Genomic DNA, 17,707 nt, shown 5'->3' with positions numbered 1-17,707 from the left:
GCCCCCTCCAGTCTAAAACAGCGCGTCTCTTGCTTCTGATTCACTTTCTGTCTGTGGCGCTGTATAATCTCTTCAAAGTAGACCACAGCTAATACAGACGAAACAACGTGTGACATTTTTCGCTAAACATAAAATATAAGAAAGGAATTGCTGCTTATCGCTGAAGATGGATCCAATCCGAGTCGCAAACAAATCTGTGTCTGTTTCTATTTTAATAAAAGAAACAATGAAAACCAAATTTATCAACGGCGTTTCTTCATCCCCCTCCATGTCGCTGGGGCTGCTGGTGACGGAAAACGCCCTACACGTCCAGCCCAAAGTCCAGGAGGAATGTAAGGAGCTGATGCGCCCCGAGCAGCTCGATCTAGACACCAGGCGCAATGCTTACTGCTGGTGCAGGGAATTTCTGCACGGAGCCTGGAAACGGCTGACGGAGGACAACTTCCAAATCACCATCATAAGGTACACTGTGTTCCCCATTTATTTAGTTAGTTTATTTAGCCAACTTCACGAAGACAATTGGTGGCACTCTAATTTAAGAAGGATGTCGTTTAATTCAATATGAACTGGCAAAGATGATATAGGCCTACCCAGTTAGATGATGTGATGTCTGAGCATCTGGGCATCTACTTGTTATTCTCACACACCCAGGTAGCCTAAACAAAAGTTAGGTTTGCATGTTTTTTGGGGACATTACATTGACATTGCGTTCATTTCCTGGAAACTGGCCATAACCTTACACATAGATAGCCTAGTCTGCTTGCCTAACTTTAACATCCATAGCTAAAATCTAAACCATCATGTTGATCTAATAATAAAGGATTATGTCATGGGGCCTGATTTTTGTCCCCATAAAAGAGACAGCAGGTCACCATAATGTAAGTTTGTATACAGATTGTCGCCACAATGTTATTCTCACAGTGATATTCACACTCTGTGTTGTCCTATGTAAAATAAAAAAGCATTTAGATCCAGATGCTTATATCCTATTGTTGTGACTGGTCTATATAGCGCCACTTTGATTGGCCCCACCTAACTGTGTCCTCAGAAAACTCTTACAGAAAATGCTGCCATCTGCAGGACCACAACTTCCCAAATCCTTGGACAACTCAATGGGCCTTTATAATTAAGCACACAAATATTAGCCAATCTGTATTTGTATATATAAATATTATGAAATTATGAATGATGATCTCTGGACTGCAAAAATAGGCACTTGTTCACAACAAGTGTTGACAAGGAGCATTATATTTACAATGAAAATTGTGCTGTATGTAACTCAAATTAATATAGGGACATAGGTATATAAGTGCATTTACAGCATGTGTTTACTGGCCTCTCACAGTTGGCCTATTGCTGTTTTAATTGTTCTAGGGGTGGTCTGAGCAACAAACTCTTCCTGTGCAGTCTCCCTGACTGCATGGACACTGTTGGGGATGAGCCAAGGAGCATCTTGCTGCGCCTTTATGGGGCCATTCTGCAGGTGGGAGCCATATCTCTAGCTTTGTTCAAATTTCTAGATCACGCGTTTACTTTAGTCCTGTGTTTAGAGATAAGGGAGAAACTTCTCAATGCAGTGGAGTTGTTTACACATCAGTGGTGTTATTATATAAACTTTAATTGCTAGAAAAGACGTATACAAATATACTGAATTGTGCATGCAAGAGTCACAGCATATATTGGCAGGTAAACTAAATAAACATTTGTATCATTTTGTGTTTTCAGGATATGAAAAGTAAGTTTTGGTGTGTAAACAGCATGTTACAACAAAGAAGAAAATATATAGTAGTGGTAATCTTAGAAGATGACTTTGAGAAATGTGATGTGCATTGGGGGTCAAGAGTTTTTTTAGAGCACAATAAGCTCTTACTGAGCCACAAAACATGCACTTACAACCAAAGCCCATTGTATTAGCTGCGTGCTTGACACCATCAGAAGTGTGGATGGATAGAGCGCCCATGTGTGCCTGCTGAAGTGTGGATGTGTTAGCCATTGTTGTACATAGTGATGTACCCCCATGGCTGTACCTGCATGTGTTCTTTGCCGTAGGCATCCCAAAGGAGCGTGCCTTGGGCACTCTTGTTCCCAGGTGAACCCACCCATAAACACGGTACAGTATGAGAGATCTGAAATCTCAGTCTAATACAGAACTGTAGCACAAACTCTTAATGTAGGACCCGTCTGAAGGCTGTCTGCCTCTTTATCTTTAGCCCTGTCCTTTCTAATCAGCTACAACTGTCTAGTCAACAAATGAACTCAGACTAGGAGCAGTTGTGCACATGTTGCACTCTGCATCAGGTTGTACAAATGAGTGTGATAATATGTTGTACATAGCGATAAGTGTGCTTTTATCATTATCTCATGACAACGTGGCTTCAGGTTTAAAAGCCATTTAAAGCACTGTCACTCATGTGTTGAGGATAGATTTGTTTTTCTAAAAAATTGATTGACAATATCTGCACAAACTTCCTACTTTCACATCTGACTTTTCCTTGACATGACATAACTGTCCTAAGTCAACAGAATAATGACAGAACATTGTATAACCCAAATTGTCTGTAATAATGAAATTATCAAAGTCTAATAAAGAGATATGTGCCGGTTGGCTGAATGTGTGCAGCATCAGCGTCCATAAGTCATTTTTATGTGCTTGCTCATTAAGTATTAACTCAAGTCTGTTAATGGGCACATCAGCCCTTAGCTTTTATTACTGAGGATGTCCTCAGAGAACAAAAGCAGTGTGTTCTTCACCAAGGAAACTCCACCAGGGATAATGCCAAGTCTCTCTATAAAAGGCTAATATTAAGATACTAGTAATGATTAAACTTAACAGGCCTGTGGTTTCTCAGCGCTGAAAAAATGTGCATAGTTAAGTTTCATTTGATGCAACCACATTATAAAGGCAGGCAGCAGTATGCTAACTAAGTTAGGACAACTCCGTGTGTGTTTGAGCTCATACTGTACTGTTACCCTTTAGACATAAAAAACAAACAAACAAAAAATTGCAAAATATATTCATGGATAGTTCTTTCCTTCTTTTTGTTGATAGATGTCGTGTAATAAGGGGGAATCCAGACTGTCAAACAAAGAGAATCACTTTCAAGTAAGTAAATCATAACTGCTCAGCTCACGTATAAACCTTTGGAGTAACATGTATGTGCATTTGTATAATATGAATGTTGAGACATTAACCTTTTCAGTTTAAACCAAAACTGAGTTATCTAGTTGTTGAAGCTAGTTCACACATGCTTTACTCTCTAACCCAAAATAGTCTATTGCTCAACATCATGTGATAATGACCTTAGACCCATTGAATCACCAGTTTGAGTTACATAAGGCTGTGTGTAATTGAGGTTAGGACATCCAAACTCAACATTAGTTTATGTACAGGGTATATGTAATGTCAGAGTAACTGTGTCAGTGTCACCCTTATGCACCTGTCACAATGCTGTCTGCTCGGGCCCAATCCAATTTGGATTACACTCAAGATCCCATTAATCCTCTACGTCACTTTGGAGCAAGAGACAGCACTCAATGGTTCATGGAAAATATTTATTTGAAGCCTTATCGTGTAACTTTTTAGTCAAAAAACATACAAAAAATAAAGGCATGTTTGTTTTTTTCTTTTTGGATGCTTTGATTCCACTGAAAATCATGTATCAACATGTACCCTTAATGTGCTTGCATCTCCACCTCCACTTTTTTTATTTCCACAGTATGGCACAAAACCTATGTATTTCCATGAAAAAGTTTTCATTTTCTGCTTTGATGGAATCATGTAAGTGGTGTGCCACCTCCAGAAAGTTACATAGTGTTGCTTTAATTAAAGTACCTGTAAAAAAAAGAAAGAAATAATTTAATTTGTGCCATTATGATATCAGCATTCCAAGGTCCAACTACAAGTATGCAATTACATTTTGTTTACCTTGTGCATATCTCCTTTGATTATGTAAATAAACAGAACTATTGAACTATTTAATTAGCCGATCAACTACTGCTGCAAAATGTACCAATTAGTTGGACTTTAAAAGCCAAGAGTGGTGTGAAATTTTTTGTATCTCAGTCCAATCCAGTAGGCTAATTGTAACTACATAGAGATATTTTTATTAAGTTGTTGTGCATTTACTTACATTCTTTGCAAATGCATGCCAGGCCAATATAAAAAGAAAGATATATTGTTGCTATTGTTATGATAAAGCTCACCGCCTGTCTTATTGGCTCATTGGCAGTCACAATACAGCTGCGCTAATGAGGTTATTGGGTGCCAGCGGCTAACCTTTCACCTGTGCTAATTCTCCAAGGCCATTGTTGCACTATTGTCCTGATATGAGGCACACATAATATTCCCTTAGTGTGTATCAGCCATGTGTTATGACAGTAAGCCTTCAGAGTTCAGAAAGTGCAGTGTTGGGTCTTCAAATAAGGTTACAGGAAGCTCCTATTTCCGGTGCAAAATGGGAAACTTTGAAAGGGCTGGGGGAGGGGTATTTTAAAGTTTGTTTTTGCTTGCATAATGGTGAGCTTTGTTGATAGATAACTATTTACTCAAAGGCAAACACCCCACAGTATCTTAAATAGGTCAGTGGAAACCAATGAAAGAACAAGGGCTACCAGAGGACAGTGGAGTATCAGCACTGTTACATTGGGTTACTCTGTGAGAAAAACATTTTCATATTTCTATAGCTTCTATAGATCTATAGCTTGTCCTTAAAGCAAAGTGTGTGCTGTTAAAATATTATGTATGTCTTAATTCATGTTTACATTACATTATGCTCACATCTTAGTTACATGTTGTAGCAAGTCAGATTACTCTCAATGTTATACTATATTAAGTTTAAATAATTGACTGAAGCTTAAAAATGGGCCAAAACAACACTAACAACAAATCAGAACTAGAAATAGTGTACATGCCTCTGCCAAGACACAACTTTACAGAATAATTTCTTCTATAATTTTTTTCTTAAATACAACGCTGACTGGTGACATTTCTGTGGTACTGTGTTTTGCCTGTTGACTGTTGCTGACTCAATGCAGGGTTGCACACTGCTCTTAAAAGACATTTAAAAGACCATGCGATTGGCAGTGTGCAGATAAAGTGTTACATAACACAGGGGGGACTCACTTCAAAACTCTGGGAATGGGGCAGAATGTTCTGCACTCTCAATTTATCCATTAAGCAATGGGCTGTCACTTGTATGGGCTGTAAGTAAGTCAATGAAGGCTTTTTGCATACATAACAATATAAACCTCATAATTATTAAAAGATAAATCATTAAAAAAAAAAATTGGATTACTACTGTGTTATTGGTCCAAAGCATTTCTGCAATGCACATCATGCTTTATCAATAACACATGCTTTGTAAATAAAAAAATAAATAAATATATAAATAAATGCAGCATTATTGACCTGAGTTACCATACACTGTAAAATAAGAGAAGTTGGGTTCCAGAGCCCAAACTGTGCGTGGAGGCGAGGCCGACTATATCTAGTCGTAACGCTCAACCTCCCGCACAAGCTCCGGCTCCTTCCCTCCCAGCGAGGTGACATTCCATGTCCCCAGAGCCAGTCTCCATGTCCAGAGATCCGGTCGTCGAGGCCCCCGCCTTCGACTGCCACCCAGATCTTCAAGCACTGGCCCCTTACGGATCCTCTTGCGGGTGCTGGGTCCACATGAGGACGGCCCCACGTCACTCCTTCGGGCTGAGCCCAGCCGGGCCCCATGGGGAAAGGCCCGGCCACCAGGCGCTCGCTGACGAGCACCCACCCCAAGCCTGGCTCCAGGGTGGGGCCCCGGTAACGCCAGTCCGGGCGACGTAAACGGCCTGTAGCCTTCGCTGGCGGAGGAGGAAGCTGGACAGACCTGGCAGATCCAAGCGTATTGTAAGGGTCTGTTGGGAACGCCTGGCAGAGCCCCCTGTCAGAGGGGTCTTCAACTCACACCTCCGGGAGAGCTTCTCCCTGATCCCGGGGGAGGTTGGAGACATAAACTCCGAGTGGGCCATGTTCTCCACCTCTATTTTCAATGCGGCCGCTCATAGCTGTGGTCGTAAGGTCTGCGGTGCTTGTCGTGGCGGCAATCCCCGAACCCGGTGGTGGACACCGGAAGTAAGGGATGCCGTCAAGCTGAAGAAGGAGTTCTATCGAGCCTTGTTGGCTCGTGGGACTCCTGAGGCAGCCGATGAGTACCGGCGGGCCAAGCGTGCCGCGGCTCGTGCAGTCACAGAGGCAAAAACTCGGGGTTGGGAGGAGTTCGGGGAGGCCATGGAGAAGGACTATCGGATGGCCTCAAAGAAATTCTGGCAAACCGTCAGACGCCTCAGGAGGGAGGAGCAGTGCTTCACCAACACTGTTTACAGTGCGGGTGGAGAGCTGCTGACCTTGACTGGGGATGTTGTCGGGCGGTGGAAGGAATACTTTGAGGATCTCCTCAATCCCCCGTCATGTCTTCCGAGGAGGAAGCAGAGACTGGGGACTCGGAGGCGGACTCGTCCACCACCCTGGCTGAAGTCACCGAGGTGGTTAGCAAGCTCCTCGGTGGCAAGGCTCCGGGGGTGGACGAGATCTGTCCCGAGTACCTCAAGTCTCTGGATGTTGTGGGACTGTCTTGGCTGACACGTCTCTGCAACATCGCATGGCGGTCGGGGACAGTACCACTGGAGTGGGACCGGAGGGTGTGTTCCAATTACAGGGGAATCACACTCCTCAGCCTTCCCGGTAAGGTCTACTCCAGGGTACTGGAGAGGAGAATCCGACCGATAGTCGAACCTCGGATTCAGGAGGAGCAGTGTGGTTTTCGTCCCGGTCGTGGAACACTGGACCAGCTTTATACTCTCCATCGGGTCCTTGAGGGTTCATGGGAGTTTGCCCAACCAGTCCACATGTGTTTTGTGGATTTGGAGAAGGCATTCGACCGTGTCCCTCGTGGTGTCCTTTGGGGGGTGCTCCGGGAGTATGGGGTCCGGGGCCCTTTGCTAAGGGCTGTCCGGTCCCTGTATGACTGGAGCAGGAGCTGTGTTCGCATTGCCGGCAGTAAGTCAGACCTGTTCCCGGTGCATGTTGGACTCTGCCAGGGCTGCCCTTTCTCACCGGTTCTGTTCATTATATTTTTGGACAGAATTTCTAGGTGCAGCCAGGGGCCAGAGGGGGTCTGGTTTGGGAACCACAGGATTTCATCTCTGCTGTTTGCGGATGATGTTGTCCTGATGGCTTCTTCGAGCCAGGACCTGCAGCAGGCACTGGGGCGGTTTGCAGCCGAGTGTGAAGTGGCTGAGATCAGAAGAGGATGAGAATCAGCTCCTCTAAATCCGAGGCCATGGTTCTCGACCGGAAAAAGGTGGTTTGCCCTCTCCGGGTGGGTGGTGAGTCTCTGCCCCAAGTGGAGGAGTTCAAGTATCTCGGGGTCTTGTTCACGAGTGAGGGAAGGATGGAGCGTGAGATTGACAGGTGGATCGGTGCAGCGTCTGCAGTGATGCGGTCACTGTATCGGTCCGTTGTGGTAAAGAAGGAGCTGAGCCCAAAGGCAAAGCTCTCGATTTACCGGTCAATCTATGTTCCTACCCTCACCTATGGTCATGAGCTCTGGGTAATGACCGAAAGGACAAGATCACGGATACAAGCGGCTGAAATGGGTTTCCTCCGCAGGGTGGCTGGGCGCACCCTTAGGGATGGGGTGAGGAGCTCAGTCACACGGGAGGAGCTCGGAGTAGAGCCGCTGCTCCTACACGTTGAGAGGAACCAGTTTAGGTGGCTCGGGCATCTGCTCAGGATGCCTCCTGGACGCCTCCCTAGGGAGGTGTTCTGGGCATGTCCCACCGGGAGGAGGCCCCGGGGAAGACCCAGGACACGCTGGAGGGACTATGTCTCTCGGCTGGCCTGGGAACGCCTTGGGATCCCACTGGAGGAGCTGGAGGATGTGTCTGGGGTGAGGGAAGTCTGGGAGTCCCTGCTTAGACTGCTGCCACCGCGACCCGGCCCCGGATAAGCGGAAGAAAATGGATGGATGGATGGATGGATGTAAAATAAGCAAATTTGCAAATCGAAATGGAAACACTTTGTTTGGCTGTGACCTATATGTTCAAAACCATTTCAGCTGTATGTGAATTGTAAAACAACATAATCAGAGCAGCTTCCTCTTATCTGTGCTCTGCAGCTGGAGGTCAGGACTGACACATTTGTACATTGGCTGGAAATGACAACATTCGTGCTGGAGTTGACAGTACATGATTCTGTTGAAAGTCAGGCAAAAAAGTGGAAATGGATCATAGGTTTTACAATTATATTAATTAAAAACGTATTTGGAAGTACAAAGAGTAGTAGTAGAGCTTAACGTTGGTGGTAATATTACCAGTACTAGTAATTGTTGTAACCTACTTGCAAACTGTAAATGGATTAGTAGTAACAGTACTTTGCTTGTGTATAGGATTTGAATAGTTTTACATTTGTATTTATTAGACCACCAGTGCTGCACCCTGCTTGTATTCTATTTAAAAAGAAGGAAACATAAAAGTGGGAATCCCTTTTAGTTGAAAATGTGTCTAAAATAGGACTGTACTCTAAGGGGAGCATTGTTCTGGGTCTTGAAGTCTACAGTGTTCAACAATAACAGCTCTCTTAGGAGTGCGGCCCTCCCTCTATTAACCTTGGGCGCCTCCTGAGCTGCAGTTTGTGTGAATTCTGTGATAAAAGAAAAAGGACAGGGCTGTCTCCTTGCTTCATCCGCTCTAACAGTGAGAGCGCTTTGGTCTGCCAACTGTTCCCAGTATTTTAAGTCCACCTGTTCTTCAGGGTTTGCTTTTTTTCTAAGTTAATCTTATTCAGCTTGATACTTTACTTTTTGTCAGGTGAGATGCAGAAGTTCATCCAGGGTTTCTTTTGTTTTAGAAAAAAAAATAAATCTGGTCTTATTTTTGTTCAATTCTTTATAATTTCCATCTCATTTTCAGTGTGCCTCACCCTCAGCTATGGTGAGTTTCTCCACAATGATTAACAACACATTACTAACATATTTTGTGAATAAATAAACTTTGTATGATGTGTAATGTGTGTGTCCACTATTCAGTCATTTTAAGGTTAACACATTGACTCTTAAATGCAGCTTGAAATAAAGGAACTCACTGCCACATTTTAAAAAGCCTTTTTGGGGTTATGTTGTTTAAATAATATCTCACTTGAGCCTTTCTGGATTAGGCTGAGTGACATGAAAAAGCTTGATGTTTTATTATTTATGTAGCTTGTACAGGCTGTCTGCTGGTAAGTGTCTCTTGTTAAGTGTTTCTTCATGTGTGTGTTGCAGGGGGCTGAGGCCATGGTGCTGGAGAGTGTGATGTTCGCCATTTTAGCTGAGAGAGAGCTAGGACCCAAACTCTATGGGATTTTTCCTCAGGGACGACTGGAGCAGTACATCCCAGTAAGTGACCGCGACTCACTATGATCAAGTTTAAATGTCTGTCTTGAAAATGCTCCGCTCTATTACAAATCAAAAACAGGGTTAACATTTGAATATTTAGTACAAATACTTGAAATACCGCAGGGAGTGGTTATTCTGTAGAGACTGTAATTCAGGGTTACTGACATCTTGTAACCTGCAGTAACAGTAGACTTTATTATTTGCGTTTTTGCGTAAGGGTTTCATAAAATTACTGTCCAAATGTTTGAACAGGCTGACTCAAAATGAAACAATTTATTTACCTAAACTGTGTACTTTTAGTAAAATTAAGATAATAGATATTCTTGGTTAATAGTAAAACCCATCACTGTACACTACGAAAGCAGCCTGGCGTTGTCTGTTAGAACAACACTGTATAAAATGTATTTATAGGGGACAACACCATAGACTGCTGAAATATCTAACTTGCTTGTTGAACATTGATAAGACAACATTAAATACAAGAAAACATGATTGTGCAAGTCTAAGGTGTAGTTGCACCAGAAGTGAGATGGGGAAAAAGGGCTTTTAGCAGCTATGCTTCACTCAAATTGAATATATTTCAAGGACAAGCAATACTTTGGTGCCACAAATACAGTTTAATAATCTAGTGATAAACATTTATACTCACCTGCACCTGTTTTTAATTTCCTAAATGGACTTATGTACTTTTTTTCTTTATTTAAACAGAGTGCCCATGAAAAGGAGAGTCTGATTGCTCTCATCGGGCTCTCCCTGTACAAATAAAGATAAATTAAGTGGTTAATAAATAAAAATAAATAAGTAGCTTGTAATACTATGCCTACATTGTTGACATGTTTTTGGCAGAGTCGTAAGCTGGAAACCTGCGAACTAAGTGCTCCCAGTATCTCAGCAGAGGTGGCTGAAAAGCTGGCCAAGTTTCATGGGATGAGGATGCCGTTCAACAAAGAACCGAAATGGCTGTACGGCACCATGGAAAAGTGAGTGTTTTAACTTTTTGTGGGGCTGCGCATATCTGTTGGACAATGAGCTCATTTTATGTTTTTAATTACATTATGCAATATTGGAGTGTAGCGATAAAAGTCCATTGTCTTCATCACAAGTTTCTTCTGATCATAATTAAAGCTTAAGGGAGACTATCTTGAGCTTCCCGCATCAGTAAAAAAGCATTTTTTGTTTAACATTTTTAACTGACCCTCAATTTGGATAAAGCCGATAAAGCTAGGACTGTCATCTTTTCCTCTCTATCATTTTTGCATGTGGATATGTCCCCTGCCTATTAACATGTCTCTTTACATTGAAATAGTATATTAGCAGTTGTACAAGTGATAGTCCTACTCCGATTTTTTCACCCCATTAACCTCTCTAAGCGCATTCATTGCCCTGGAATCAGAAAGAACTAACCTACCTAGGCGACAGTAGCTGGGTGGATCCAAAGGTTAGTGGTTCGGTTAGATCCACTGACTGGAAGGGTGCAACAGGAGTGACTAGAGTAGAAGGAATTTATGAATGTCCTGTGAATGCTGATACATCCATAGACATATGTAATGCCTTATTGGAACACATGATGATGTTTGGTACATGAGGAAACAATAATACAAAAAAATACTAATTACAGAACACAATTTATACAGAAGTATTTTTATTGGAGTCACACCAGTATATTTCCTGATTACCCCTGACTATCCTTTACAGTCCTACATGCAATTTAGATAAGATAAAAGATGATTTATACAATCTTTAACTACTTCACTCTTTCGCCTACTTTGAGTCTGATGAAATTCTGGCAATTTCCATTGCAGTTAACCAAAAAAATTGTCCTTTGTTAATGGATAAGTGAGGGTTGTAAATGAGCATCTGACTAATACCTTGTCATATCCATTATAAATCTTATACTGTGGTGACACCCACACCATAATGACATGGCATGTGATGTCACCCATAGCGTTTGGCTCCAGCTGAATGAAGCTCATCAACGCTAACAGTTATACGACCAAATTTTGAGTTCTATGTTTGGAATTCTGACCACGAGTATCATAGCAACCAAATTTGGAGCGAGGCGGAAGGTAATGCCCCTTCCCACCTGCACTACTGGTTTAGCAGGGAGTGGGCCCTTTGTAACGCTCTCAATCAAACCTTTTGCTAACCTGTTGCTAATGCTAGCAGGAGCAACCTCATTGATCTGTTATTAATGTTCATATCTTAAGTTATGGACAAAATAACTAAATAAAAACACTAGGATCATGTAGTGTGGATTAATACAAATATTTTAAGACCAAAATGATGAGTCTGACAGCAGCAGTTATGGAAAGAGGAGCAACAGTTTTTCAATAGAAAGTGAATTGGAGTCAGGGTTAATGGAGCCAGAATGCTCACTTCCTATATGGAACGCGGCAGCTAGCAGGTTAGCTATGTCCATTTATATATACAGTCTATGGATGACATTGGAATATAAAGGACATGAGCAAAAATAGAATGTTGAAAGTATTATTAATGTGAGAGTTTAACAATATTTTATCTATTCTAGGTACCTGAGTCAAGTGATGAGGCTCAACTTCACCATGGAGTCCCAGCTGCGCCTCTACAATCACCTGCTGAGCTACGATCTGCCTCATGAGATGGACACTCTCAGGTCAGTTCCCCACATATACAAACATGCACACACACACACACACACACACGTTCACCAACAACAGCCGCTGACACTAGATGGAAAGTTCCCAGCAGCTGCCTTATGTAACAGGTGTAGGTCTCCACAAAACACCGATGAGCCAAACACATTTACGAGATGGTGGAGCGCTGACACATATTTGCAGAGATTTGTTTTTGAGCTTAAAAAATGAGTGGAATGTCCGTGTTTGTCTGTCCAGGGCACTGCTGAGCTCCACACCATCTCCTGTTGTGTTCTGCCATAACGACTGCCAGGAAGGTAAAGCCAAAACAACTGACTACAGGCAATTTCAGCATTTTTCTTTTTGTTAAAGGTTTCTTTGTATCTGTTTCAAGGTAACATCCTGCTGCTGAAGGGTGGTCAGAGCTCTCAACAGAAACTGATGCTCATCGATTTTGAGTATAGCAGCTACAATTACAGGTATATTCACATTGAACAGCCACACTTGGTTATAAGCCAGTTTATTATTGATTTACACTTGACAACAGAATTTAGGTGTGTAATATTAGTGATGTCTCTTTTTATGTCACATCCCAGACTGAATGTGCTGCTCAAGTGGCATAAAATATGTTTGCATATTGTTAATACAGACAAAATCAGATCCATATTGTTGATACCAGCGCTGGTTTGATCAAAACAATAGAAAGCTATAATAATACATATGCACTAGATAGACATATAACCACAGCTCAATAGTTTTGTAATTTTTAAAGCATTTTTTGTCAACTAGTGTTTAGTTTGACTTAGTCTATACATTATTTTGTACAGCTGATAGATGAAGAAACCCTTGAAATATGCGGATGGTGGTCTTATTTTGTGTTAGGCAGTAACCTAGATACTAGCCAAAAAAAAGGTCTTGTCTTCCAGCGGTGTGTTGCTCTGCTGCTTCTCCCTACCAAACTCTCCACTGAATATAATCACTGTATTATGTAACCAGAATTTGGCTAACCAATCAGAAGGCTCAGAATGGAGAGATAGCCTCATTCTTTGACCTGACAACATTATTGATATTGGCCATAGCAGTAGTTTTCCAGAGAATCGCCTTGTGTGTGTGAATTCCTGGTTAGCTGTGGGAAACACTGTCTTTGGCCTTGGCTCACTCTCTAGAAGACAAAGCTCTCCTGTCGAGGCATTTTCACAGCACTGAGTCCCTCTAACCCCTCACACCCCCTCCTCTCTCCTGCAGCCCCCCAAAGCATAGTGATGTAACACGTGTTGTGAATTTGTGGCCCACACTCCACACGTGAGCGACCACATGTAACCCAGGACACACCCACAAACACACAGTTCGTTTTCTGCAGCACACTCATCGGGATGTCGCGGCAAAGTGGAAACAATGGTGTGAGTGTTGCCTGGGTGAAATGTGCAGCTTAAGAGTAACAGACGTTATTGTGGAAACCAATGAAAGAATATAGAGACTCCTACACCACCAAGCTTTTAACACATACAGACACACATTGAGTCCTTTGTGTACACTTTAACTGTCAGCCAGTATTATTATTTTTTCTTTATAAAAATAGCTTGACATTAAATATTGCAGTTGTTTTTGTATCTTTCAGAGGCTTTGACATTGGCAATCATTTCTGTGAATGGATGTACGACTACAACTGTGATGAGTTTCCTTTCTTCAAAGTGAACACTCAGGCTTACCCCACCAAAGCCCAGCAAGTATGTACTGAATGCAACATTACACACTTCAAACTGTAGTATTTTATTTGAGCTACTACTGGTTTGCATATTGTTTTTGTGTCCTTGGGCCAAGCCCTTAAGCCATACCCACCATTCCTCTATGAATCTATTAGTACGTGTTAGTGGGATTGCATTGTTATCAACACACATGATATAATGCTTTGTACCTGTTGTTTGTTTGTAGATGCTTTTCATTGAAAGCTATCTGAGTGAGTACGAGCATGAGTTTGATAACATGGATGAAGAGGACCAAATGAGGCTGAAAGAGGAGATGTTTGTGGAGGTGAACAGGTGAGTACAGCATCAAAGATCTCAGTCTCAATTATCAGTTATCAGCAACAACTCAATATGAACAATTGTGTTATCCAAAGGTTTTCACTGGCTTCGCACTTCTTCTGGGGGTTATGGTCCATAATTCAGGCCCGACTTTCCACCATCAAATTTGGATATCTAGTAAGTCCACAATGAAAGATTCCTATTCAAAAGTTCAATTTACTGATAACGGCTCGTGACTACAGTTGTGTTGCCCAAATTTTTAAATCAGCACATTCAAAGCTTACTATATACTACATATTGTACTTTATTTATAAGAAATGTCTTTGTTCTGTGCATTGCAGGAATATGCCCAGGCCAGATTTGAATCGTATTTCCAGCAGAAGAGGTTGCTGGGCATATAAACAGCAAATGAGTTGGTGAATCACAGCCAAAGGCAGTGGAGATTCAAGAGGATTCCACTCGCTTTACTTACACTCCCTGCAGCAGAGGTTTCAGGCTGTGTTTGGTTTTGACCAAAGCCTTATCTTCTTGTAGCCAAATGCTTAAAGTATGCTATACTATCCATTGCAGCTCAAAGTTTACATTGTGTAACTCTTTGAAAGCCAACAGTGATACCATCATTGTACTAACATGTACAGTCAGCTTCTGCCTTTTGAGACCACACTAATGCAGGAGTTACATTTGAGCTGGACAGATGCTACAGTTAAATTAGAAATGTTAAACATCAGTGTTGGCCCTTACACATTGTGGGGATGAACCAAAATGTGAACTACTCTTTGTAGATTGCTGCTAACTGACACAGCCAGTTGCTAACTAGTATGTATATTATATATAAATATTATTGTGCCAGTATCCTGGCCCTTACTGTTACTTGGGGCCTGGCCAAATTGTGACTTGACTGTGACAGGCCACACTGGTTCACACTTGGTGTTAATTTCTCTCTTAAATCTTCTATATTATTTTATAAGAATTAATACTTTTTGTCACATTTCCATAAGCCTGTTCATGTTTAAATCGATAAGCCTCATCAAACAACATACAGCAAACTTCATTAAATGGGTGGTTCTTGTTACTCCCTACACAAATGTTTACAGACACTTTTCTAACCTTATTAATGTGAACCACTGAGAAGTGTACACATGGATTTAACTTATCAGCATCTTATCTACACTGCATTTTAAGTCTGAGCCAAAACATTCCACGTTTAATCTCTTTATTCTAACATAATGCCATTTAGGTGATTTTTAAACAGCTGCAGTGGTAACATACACATGCACTGTTTTTGTGGATACTGTTTATATCAGTCTGAGGGGGTGGTTTAACCCAGATACACTATAGACTACAAATGGTTAATACAGTTGGCAAATGTATTGGTAATTTATATAAGATACTCAAAACTCAGTCCTTGCTTCAAACCAACATTATTAAAAATGGGTTTTAACAATACATGTTTTACAGGCTTTTGTCATGTATAACACAAAGACTACTATCATGCTATATGTTTAAGCTATGGCCAGTGGCTCTGAATGGTAGTAGGCTCTGGTTTCCTCTGACTTGTGAGCCTCTGAGGTGTGTGAGGCAAAGGTAGAGTAGAGACAAACTGTTAGTAACTGGACTGGGACTATCCACAACAGTTTGAATGTCTATTGAGGCACTTTAAAGTTATCGACCCACTGTTTGCATGTGGGGCTGTTGGAAATGTTTATTTTTTATAGTGTATTATGTGTTATGAAAATAATGGATTCATGTATATGGGGCTAGTGGGTTGGGGGGAAGAGACATGTAATTGTTTTTTATAAATGAGTAGCAGGGGAACAGTCTTTGGTACATTTCAGTATTTTCTCTATTGGGGCAACATTACAGTGTTACATATTATGTATGTTAGGAGTCATGCAAGTCTGTAAACATTATCATATATATATTTTTTTTTCACATTTCTAAGTGTTTGTTGATCTGCTGATTTTGTACATTCCATACCTGTCCATTGCTATTATAAATAACACATTTGTATTATGATATGTAACAGGTTCATCCAGTGACTTCACACAGTTTAGAACAAACTCCACACTCAAATTCACTCAAAACAGTTTCATGTATAGATTAAACAAATCGCCTTAGTCTTATAGCATACACTTTGTTTAGTGCTGCAACTATACAACACCTATAGGAGTAATATTTTGGGTGCCAATGTATTCATCTGAATTATTTACAAAATAATAATGAGCTGTACATATTGCATATGCTTTGCAACAATAAAATATAAATAACAGTTTAGTCTCATTTTGATGTTTCAGTTCATTCAAAAGGAATAATTACATAAAAAGTTTTACATTTTTTATCCTACTTGCATACAGAAAGTGCTACAAATACTGAGTATACATCATGTTTGAGGATAAGTGCATACATGTACACTTGTATGTAATGATCACTCCTGGTACTACTTCAACTAATACAGGGAGTAAACGAGAGGCACCAATTACACAAGGTCTTTCCCTGAAATCAGATCAGGTACTATAGACTACATCTAAGCCTAGATGCTGACTAACAGCATTCTCCACATGCTAGAGGGTTTCATTAGAGTGATCTTTGACCCTCTCTAAAGAAGGACAGATTCCTTCACAGTGAGACACTGAGCCTCCTATCAGCTGTAGTGTTTCAGTGGGTCTATAGCAGGGATGTCCAAACCTTTCTCATTAAGGGCCACATATAAAAACACAGACAAAGTTGAGGGCCCATTGAGGACCCATTGAGGGCCATAGACTGGTCGCCAGTACAGTGAATACTTCAAATCTGTGTTATTATCACAAGTTAGACTGAACCACTAGACCTTTATTCATGCTTACGTCCTCAATGGAACACATTAAATATTTGATATGGGCTTGTTAAAGTAGATAAAAAGTACTGTTTAAGGTAATATAGGCCAATTGACCTGGAAGCTTGAGGGCCAAGAAAAATTGGTCTGAGGGCCGCATTTGGCCCCCGGACCACAGTTTGGGCATGCCTGGTCTATAGGATCAAGGCACACAGCACCATGCACAAGGCATATCATAAACCTCATTTCAGCTCAGGCCAGACTCAAATAAACCACTGAAATATAAATTACATGGTAAAACCTAATATAAGCGACAACAACTGCAGATTGCTTTCAGTTCCTAATTCACCAAAAGTAATCATCTGTTCACTGCAGGTCAAATAAAATTATAAAGATACAATATAACATGGCATAAACCGAAATACAACTGAATGCACCACAAATCTTTTAAGGTTTATATGGATTGTTGGTGTTTTTACATGAGCTTCCTGCCAGTGCCAACTGTTTGTGTTGAGCCTTTGGTAAACCAGTCTTGTGCTGACTTCTTTATTTTTTCATATTAAGAGGAGCATACCGTACTCATTATTGCTGAGACCAAATGTTCTTCAGTGTTGTGAAGATAGTGAGTTCACAATGGCATCTGGCATAAAACTATGTCAAATGAATGGACTGCATTGTGCAACAAGAAAGTCATCCAAGTCTTATCTGAAAATTTAATTTGAGTACATTTCTGTAAAGATGCCAAAAACGTTTTATGCACAGTGGCATATACACTCTGTTCTCATTTGTGTCTTAATGGGATTGCATTGAATATACGCCAACCAGCTTGAGGTGCTCTGTAACAGAAAAGGT

General features: G+C 41.2%; 1 protein-coding gene across 1 annotated transcript; it reads left to right on the top strand.

The window, feature by feature from the left end:
- Window positions 1-9: 9 nt before the first annotated feature.
- On the top strand, window positions 10-16,322 carry chka (choline kinase alpha). The gene is made up of 12 exons (XM_055222469.1): window positions 10-462; window positions 1,375-1,483; window positions 3,050-3,103; window positions 9,294-9,407; window positions 10,254-10,387; window positions 11,935-12,039; window positions 12,278-12,336; window positions 12,414-12,498; window positions 13,638-13,746; window positions 13,952-14,058; window positions 14,139-14,220; window positions 14,385-16,322. Exons 1-12 carry the CDS (start codon window positions 167-169, stop codon window positions 14,442-14,444), a joined length of 1,314 nt encoding a protein of 437 aa, XP_055078444.1. The 5' UTR covers window positions 10-166; the 3' UTR covers window positions 14,445-16,322.
- The last annotated feature ends 1,385 nt before the right edge of the window (window positions 16,323-17,707 follow it).

This window comes from Periophthalmus magnuspinnatus, chromosome 6 (genome assembly GCF_009829125.3).
Source record: "Periophthalmus magnuspinnatus isolate fPerMag1 chromosome 6, fPerMag1.2.pri, whole genome shotgun sequence".
In the NCBI taxonomy this organism is placed as follows: domain Eukaryota; kingdom Metazoa; phylum Chordata; class Actinopteri; order Gobiiformes; family Gobiidae; genus Periophthalmus; species Periophthalmus magnuspinnatus.
Note: the sequence above shows the minus strand (reverse complement) of the source record. Positions and strands in the feature narration are given on the sequence as shown.